Source organism: Bombus huntii, unplaced genomic scaffold (assembly GCF_024542735.1).
Source record: "Bombus huntii isolate Logan2020A unplaced genomic scaffold, iyBomHunt1.1 ctg00000062.1, whole genome shotgun sequence".
NCBI lineage: Eukaryota > Metazoa > Arthropoda > Insecta > Hymenoptera > Apidae > Bombus > Bombus huntii.
In genome coordinates this window covers 154,005-162,654 of record NW_026099323.1, presented here as the reverse complement: position 1 = coordinate 162,654, position 8,650 = coordinate 154,005, and the positions used below count along the sequence as shown (strand labels likewise).

The 8,650-nt window shown below is 51.9% G+C and overlaps 2 protein-coding genes across 2 annotated transcripts; both read left to right on the top strand.

Annotated features, from left to right (window-relative positions):
- Nucleotides 1-2,352: 2,352 nt before the first annotated feature.
- On the top strand, nt 2,353-5,851 carry LOC126876063 (uncharacterized). The gene is made up of 2 exons (XM_050638977.1): nt 2,353-3,213; nt 3,308-5,851. Exons 1-2 carry the CDS (start codon nt 2,353-2,355, stop codon nt 5,849-5,851), a joined length of 3,405 nt encoding a protein of 1,134 aa, XP_050494934.1.
- A 153-nt stretch (nt 5,852-6,004) lies between these two features.
- On the top strand, nt 6,005-7,048 carry LOC126876061 (uncharacterized). Its single transcript, XM_050638976.1, has one exon. The coding sequence runs from the start codon at nt 6,005-6,007 to the stop codon at nt 7,046-7,048; it is 1,044 nt and encodes a 347-aa protein (XP_050494933.1).
- The last annotated feature ends 1,602 nt before the right edge of the window (nt 7,049-8,650 follow it).

Here is an 8,650-nt window from a genome sequence, read left to right as displayed (position 1 = left end):
TTTAACTTTTTTTGCATTTTCTTATCGACGCATGAAGACGAAATGCGTAAATTTTATTATTTATTTAAACATTACTATATTGTGCTCAAAGTAGCGGAATATCGTTCTATTATCAATATATGAAGAACTAAAAGAATTAAAAAAGAATTAAAAAAATATGTAGTTCAATCAATACTTCGTGTATTTTTCTATCTCCACAAGACAATATCCGGACCAGTTACGCTTACAGTATCAACAAAGATTTGTCCAGCCATACGGAATAAGTCGTACTCAGTAGTTTAAAAGTATTAACCGCACGAACTCCAGAAACACTTTTGAAGTAACTTTCGAACCAATAAATCCCCGAACTAAGAACTGTCATATTTCGTCTCTATTTATCGAATATTGTGAGAAAATGCAAAAAAAAGAAGTTAAATAGAAAAAGTACTTGGAAACTTAAAAGAAAAAATCTCGAAAAATCTCTTAATACTTTTTACTGTCGTCTTGAGACGCACCATGTGCTAAGCTTCTTCGTAGTTACAACTTTTACCGCAGATGTAACGAACTGACAAATGCTTCGAATGGCGCGCGCGCGTCAACGCCTACACTTAAATTTTAAATAAATGTTTTTAAATAAATGTTTAAAATAATACATTAAATGTATTAACTTTCTTGCGCAATTTCATTTAATTTCTTACGATATGGAGGGTTTAATTACGTTTAAGATATCTATTTGAATCTTTTAAATTCGAAGTTTTTTAAAAAATTACCTTAAACTTTATAAAATTAAATCGTTTTTCCACTTTGTTGTATCATAAAATAGTTATTTAAATTCAAACCTTACCGTCGTCTTGAAATATTCTATATTTTCCTCGTCTTAAAAAATCTCCCTACAGAAAGAATAAAGAAGAATAAAATCCCATACGTTAAATTTCACGTGATTGATGGAATACATAACGATAACGAGAACTAACTAGCGACAACAAGCAACCATTAGCAAGGACAACTGGCGACTATAACTGTCGTCTCTATGATGTATGGCGACTAAGGAGAACAGCCAGCAACTACGGATGACATGTAACAACCAACTGCCCCACTTCTAAAAGGCAACTAACTTGCAAACCCTTTGATGGTTTCTGTAGCGTGATATACCCCTTGAACGTGGTTAAAGAATGTGGTCGCTGCTGGACGGCGGTTTGACAGCAGAGCGATCTCGCCAATTCAAAGCTTGACATTACAAACTACCCAGAATCATTAGGCTCGTTATCGAGCATCTAGCTTTCAGAAGGTGCTTTATCATATGATATGACATCACGATATTTTTATAGCAAGAAGAATGGCCAACCTCTAACAAAACAAATTTTTACTAAGTGCTGCATGTGAGCTGCAGGCCGGCCTACTAGGGAAATTTGACGAATGAATAAACTAAAATATATACGAATATATTCGTTATATCATAAAATGCCCGCATTATGTTCTCTAACACCATAGAGGAAACTAAATTTATATATTAAAAAATTGGAATACCTGTTATAAGAGAATTAATTAAATTCTAACTTATCGATGACTCCATAAAAACCTTTATTTCCTAAAAATGTATATCTTCCAAATTCTCCTTAGAAAGTATCATAGAGAAAATATGAAACCTGAAAAGTACATCACGCTGATGCCTCGATCAACCCTCGTGCTTCGCAGTCCATGTGTCCGAGCGATGAATTCCCTCCAAACAAGGAAAAACCAAAGGGAGGTCTCCTTCGAAGGACGTGAGAGGGTAAGGGAAGCAACGGGAACGATGATCACGCGATATACTGGCGGCGTACGTATAGAACGGCTGTTGCGAGAGAGTTCGCAAGAAACAAGAAGAAAAAAGGAATCGTAGGCTGACGCGCCTATACGCTGTCGACGGACAAACAGCGACTGAGCCCAACTGAAACGAACTCTGTCGCAGTATGAGCACAGGCTACGTTCGCGGGAAAAAGTGGTGGGGATACATGGGAGGCAGACGTAGAGAGGACGGAGCTGCGAGCGTAATCGAAATCTCCGGAAAACTGGAGAGCCTGGGCAAGGGAGGCAACCAGAGTGGAGGACTAGTGCCTGTGAGCGCAAAACGGGTGTGGATACGGGAAGTCCTGCCTGGACAAGGAGGAGTTAAACCAAACCAACAAGTGTGAGGTTAGGACGGTGGAGCAGCCATATTAGGACGCGTGACAACAGCGCCGCTACACGGGCTACTCGAGGAACTACCCAGACGCAGCCATATTGGCGCGTGCGTCGAAGCGCGTTGCGCGGACCACTTGAAAGCGACAGCGACTGGCAGAGTGGCAAGTGCTGACCGAGCGACATTTCCCGCCCAACGGGGAAACGGACGCATCCATGGCGAAAGAGAAGGAGGTAGAGGAAAACGCCAGGGGACGGAGGGAAACGGAACTGGCTGCGGAGCCGCCGCACGTTAGCACCAGGAGCATGACGAAGGCGATGCCGCCAAAGGAGGGACCCTCCCGCTTCACGCTGGACAAGGAGGGAATATGGACTGAGGAAGCAACAGAGGAGGAGGAAACCCCCGCCAGAGAAGCACCCCGAGCGAAGAGGAGGAAGGCCAACGAATCCCCCGAACTCCCCGCGGACCCGGCTGAAGAAATGAGATCAGCCACAACGGCGGACATAGGAGCCGAACTGATTCGCCGGGCTGCCGAGGTGGCCAGGGCTGCCGAGGCGCCCCGCGGCCACAAGGTCACGCAGGGGAAAACCCTGAAGGAGGCGGCGAGAACCATCACCGCGGGCGTGACAGAGTTAGTGAGGAGAACGGACCCTGTCACCGACGCACTCGCTATAACGCAAGGACGCATAGCAACACTGGAGGCGGAGGTAGAGGCACTCCGAAAAGAGCCGGCCTCGCGCCCCACCGCGAACGAGAACAGCTACAGGGCGCGTCTCGCTGCAGTCGAGCACCAAGTAGAGGAGATGAGATCCTTGCTGCACCGACTGGAGGAACAACTGCAGGGAACAGAAAAAGGAGAAGGAAAGGAGGTCGCCCCTGTCGCGAACACGAGAGGGATGGAGCCTGGAGCCCCAAGCGCCCCAGCACCCAAGGGAGGCCGATTGGCGGACACCGAATGGCAGACCGTCGGAAGGAAAAGAAGAGGAAAGAAGAAGGAGGCAGGGAGGAAGCAGCCGGCGAAGCTGATCCCCGAGACAGGGGCGGAGAACCAGAGGAAAACTCCGGAGAGTGGATCGGCGAACACACGAAGAGGGGGAGGCAGGGCGCGCACCGCGGACGTCAGCGGTAACAATCACCCTGACGGACAAATCGAGCCAATCCTACGCGGAGGTGCTGGCTGCGGCCAAGGACAGTGTCTCCCTGGCCGAGCTCGGCATCAACACGATGAGGATGCGGAAGACCATCACCGGAGGTGTCATCTTAGAGGTCCCTGAGGACCAGGGAAGGGAGAAGGCCGCAGCGCTCGCAGCACAGCTGACGCGGGCTCTGGACCCGAACGAGGTCCGCGTGGCGACCCCCTTCCGAGCCGCGGAGACAAGGGTGTCCCTGATAGACATAGCGGCCACCAAGGCGGAAATCCAGAACACCCTGGCAAGGGAGAGCGGCTGCAAGCCGGAGGACATCCGGCTGGGAGAAATCCGCCCCGCCCGGAACGGACTTGGCGCCGTATGGATACGAGGCCCTGCCAGTGCAGTGAGGAAACTGGCCCAGGCTGGAAAGGTCGCCATAGGCTGGTTGATGGCGAAGGTCGAAGCCATCGAACGGAGACCGTTACAGTGCTACAGGTGCCTTGGGATAGGACACACGGGGAAGACCTGCACCGCCAAGGAGGACAAGGGGCACCTGTGCTTCAGATGCGGCGAACCAGGGCACCAGGCGAGAGCATGCACTACTGCGAGCCCGAAATGCCTGCTCTGCGAGGCGCTTGGAACACCGTCGGTGCACAGGATGGGGGGACCGGCCTGCGCCCCCTCGAAGAAGGGAACGTGGACATCAACGCCCGGGGCGTTTGCCCACGGAGCCCTGCTGGAACGGGGCAACGGGTACGCCGCGGTCGAGTGGGCAGGGATGATGGTGGTGGGGGTGTACGTGTCACCCAACAGCGGACGGGCAGCGTTCGAAGAATTCCTGGACGGTGTTGGCGACTGCGTCAGGCGACGACTCCCCCGACAAGTGCTCGTCCTGGGAGACTTCAACGCGCACTCCACGGAATGGGGGAACGCCAGGACCAACGCGCGCGGCCGCACGCTATCAAACTGGGCCGCGGGACTTGGTCTTCTGCTAGTGAACAGGGGCTCGATCAGTACCTGCGTGACGTGCAGAATGAGCTCCATTGTTGACATAACATGGACCTCCCCCGAGGCATTCAGGCGGATCTCAGGCTGGAGAGTGGCCGAAGGGGTCGAGACGCTGTCGGACCACCTCTACATATTCATGGAGGTGGACGCACCTGGACCTGGAATGCCGACGACAAACGACGGGCGCGGCCCGCCGAGGGGGAGGCACGCGCGCCCACCACCCAGATGGAAAATAAAGGAGAGGAACGAAGACCTACTCCGGGCGGCTGCTATAGCAACAGCTTGGAGCTGGGAGGCCTCGACAACGACGACCGAAGCAGACGTGGAAGAGGAGGCCGAGAACCTCCGCCAAGCCATGACAGCAATCTGCGACGCACCCATGCCACGAGCCACACCAGGCACGGTGCGAAGCAGAGAAGTTTACTGGTGGAACCCCGGCATCGCGGAACTGAGGACGAGATGTGGCCGGGCCCGAAGACAGTACCTAAGGGCCCGCCGCTGGCGACGACGCGACGAAGAAGAAGTCTCCTTGCGCTACCGGACGTGCCGCGCGCTACGGCGCTCGCTACAGAGGGAAATTAAAAAAGCGAAGGACCGTGCCTGGTCCGAACTGGTTGAGACAGTCGAGTCGGACCCATGGGGGAGGCCATACAGGACGGTGACACGGAAACTGCGCGCGAAGGGCCCCCTGATAACGGCGGAAATAGAACCTGCACTGCTGACGCGGATCACCGGAACGCTCTTTCCCCCACAAGAAAACAGAGCGGCGGAACGGCCACGGGAAACGACACGACCGCTGGAATGGAGGGACGACTGGGAAGTCACAGAGGAGGAGATATGGGAGGCAACCAGAAGAATGACCGCCCGCAACGTGGCACGGGGCCCGGACGGAATCCCTGGCCGGATCTGGGGGGAAGTGATGGGGGTCATGGCCCCCAGACTCCGGCACCTCTTCACAAGATGCCTGAGGGAGGGAGTCTTCCCCCGGGCGTGGCGGACAGCGAGGCTGGTCCTGCTCCATAAGGAGGGCCGACCGACGACCTCGCCGTCAGCGTACCGGCCGATATGCCTACTGGACGAGGTCGGCAAACTACTCGAGAGGGTAGTCGCCGCCCGCTTGGAACGACACATAGCAGGCCAAGTGCCAGGTTTGCACGAAAGCCAGTACGGCTTCCGGAAGGGGCGCTCGACGATTGACGCGGTCAGACGCGTACGAGCGATTGCGGAGGACATGGTCTCCCGGAAAGGCGTGGCGCTGGTGATTTCCCTGGACATCGTCAACGCGTTCAACACCATGCCATGGGACAGGATAGTGACGGCCCTGGAGCACTTCGAGGTTCCCAACTACCTCGTCCGATTGATCCGGGCCTACCTCGACGACAGGTGGGTGTGTTACGCCAGTAAGGAAGGAGAGGAAAAGCGATCCGTCGAGCGTGGCGTCCCGCAGGGCTCGGTGCTGGGCCCAATGCTATGGAACGTTGCGTACGACGAGGTACTACGATGCCCACTACCCCCAGGCGCGGCCATAGTATGCTATGCGGACGACACCCTAATCCTGGTCGAGGGTCGTGGCTAGCACGAGACGCTGCGCATTGGCGGAATCGCAACGGCTTGTGCGATCCGTGCCGTGAACGAACTGGGCCTGAGAGTCTCCCCTGCGAAGTCGGAGGCCACCTGGTTCTTTGACAGGAAGAGGCGAGGGACACCACCGCCCGGCCTATGCATAAACATGGCAGGTAAAACCGTCCGGGTGGGGTCACAGATGAAGTATCTGGGACTCACCATCGACAGCCAGTGGACGTTCGAGCCGCACTTCGACTCACTGATCCCGAAGGTGTCAGCGGCTGCCGATGCCCTGTGCGGCCTACTACCGAACATCGGCGGGGCCGGAGACGCGGTGCGTCGACTCTACGAGGGCGTCGTTCGGTCACGAGTGATGTACGGGGCCCCAGTATGGACGGACGACCTGATGGCAAGCCGTCGCAGCATTCTGCTCCTGAGAAGGCTGCACAGAGTGACCGCCATCAGAATCATTAGGGGATACTGGACGGTGTCTCACGCGTCGGCGTCCACCCTAGCCGCGTCCCCCCCGTGGGAGCTGCGGGCGCTGGCGCTCAAAAAGAGATACACCCGCCGGAGAGAATGGCACCCGGGAGAAGACCCCACCGAGCAGGCGGCTCCAAACGACACAGGAACCGCCGAGGAGGACACATGGAACCTGTGGCGATCCCAACTGATCAACGGGAGAAGCGAACACCGAGGCGCGGATGCGGTCCTACCAAACTGGGAGGCATGGAGGAGCCGCCACGGCCTCCCACTCACATTCAGGATGACACAAGTGCTCCCCGGACACGGCGTGTTCGGCGAGTTCCTGAAGAGAATAAGGCGAGAGACGACAGACATCTGCCACCACTGCGGAGAGGGCAGGGACACAGCGCAGCACACCCTGGAGCTCCGTCCGGCGTGGGAGCTGCCCCGCTACACCCTGCGGCACGCCATAGGAGAAACGTGGACCCCCTCAGCGATTGTGGAAGCGATGTTGAGAGGGTCACAGGAATACGAGGCCGTCCGCCTCTTCTGCGAGCGAGTTATGCTCGCGAAGGAGCGAGCGGAAAGGGAGAGAAAGAAAAACTCTCACCCCTGCAGGATAAGACGATGGAGAAGGATGGCAGTCAGACGACCCAGAGCCGCCCCGCCACCACCCCAACGGACTACGACCAGAAGAAGTGACAGCACTAGGGGCAACGACCTCCCCCTAACGCCCACTCAATAGCCGGCTCGAACAAGAGAACGCGAGAAGGGGATGCAACTGAAGTTAATTCATAAGAGGTTCCTGGAGCACCCCTATCACGCGCATAAGATGGTCATCGTGGAGTTTTAGTCGGTAGGAGTCCGACACTACTCTGCTGTTACGCAATTATTGCAGCAGCGGAGTGTCCATGAGGATTTCTCCACGTACAAAAAAAAAAAAAAAAAAAAAAGGCTACGTTCGCGGGTCGATCGAACACGTTCTGCGCCTTTCCTCGGCACCAGCGTCAAAACCACCCTCGACGAGCGCAACGCACTGGTGCACCTGCAATATTAACCACTGGTCTTTCCTTTTTCGCGCGATATTATATCAGCACCTATGATACCATTTCAAAGACCGCAATCAAAACATTAAATACCGCATTAAAGCCATACAATAATTCGCAATATTCATTCGTAAACGTTATTGTATATGTGCTTAATTAATCGTTATTATGTTTCGAATGATTTACTACCTCATATTCCATAAGCAGATATATGGTTCATTTTCACCTCAAGTACGATATAATTTGTAACAAATATTTATAATTCACAATGTAAAATATTTATAATTCATTGGAAATATTATTCTATCACGGTATAGTGGTCAAATTTCACATAAATCACAAACATATGGTAGTCAGAAGCTATACTCACGACATGACAAATCATGATGATGTCATGAAAAATAGCGTCCGTCCATATATATTCAAACGCAACGAACAAGTTCGAACTTTTCGAGAATAAACGATTTGTTCGATAACATCTGTCGCGAGCTTCTCTTCCTTTAACGATAGCAATTGACAACTAAAGCTCGAGAGGCTCGTAAGGATGAACAGCGACGAGTATCTAGAAGCTATGTACTCACCTGGGCAAGGAGACTCCAACACCAAGGACGTTGGAAGTTTCGAGAAGCGAAGATGGAAATTGAAGTAGCACGTCAGGTCAACTCTGGCAAAAACTGCTAAAGAAAGAAAAGTCCAACTAATTTGTTTCCAACAATAAAATGAAATTAATTTGTTTCACAAATTATTAACTGGATATTATTCAAAAATTATTCAAAATTCGCTTGATTGATTCACGGCCCGGGACACTTGGGTCATACCATTTTGGTAATGGACGAAAATGGCAGAAGGAAGAACGACCGTTTTTTTCATATTTCTCTTTCCCCGGGAAACGAAAGAATACCCGAGCACCTTGTTTCATTTCTTCTCGACATCAATTTCAATCTTTTTAAACGAAATATAATCTGAACGATGAAAAGTTCATTCAAATAATGCTCCGCGCCAGACACTCACGAAAATTAAGAAGAAACACGGAAAATTCGCGAATAAAACGGATTTCTTTGTCCCAGTGAGATAATAAATCTCGTACACGTATTGGTTTTTAAAATCAATATATCCACCAATGTGCACTCGTTTAACAAGGGTGATGGAACGTGCCAAAAATCTCTCAAGTGGGTCTTGACAACGGAAGAGTCGAAAATGTCACAATTATGAATGAAAAATTCGAATAGTTGCTGATTTTACAGTCGAAACCGATAAAGAACTCCAGATATTCCCCCAATTAATTTACAATAAATTCGCGA

Excerpts from the sequence above, each read along its gene's own strand:
- LOC126876063 (XM_050638977.1), top strand. The coding sequence starts at position 2,353 with ATGGCGAAAGAGAAGGAGGTAGAGGAAAACGCCAGGGGACGGAGGGAA. Across the intron at positions 3,214-3,307 it reads AAACTCCGGAGAGTGGATCG|GTGCTGGCTGCGGCCAAGGA; the intron begins GCGAACACACGA and ends TCCTACGCGGAG.
- LOC126876061 (XM_050638976.1), top strand. The coding sequence starts at position 6,005 with ATGGCAGGTAAAACCGTCCGGGTGGGGTCACAGATGAAGTATCTGGGA.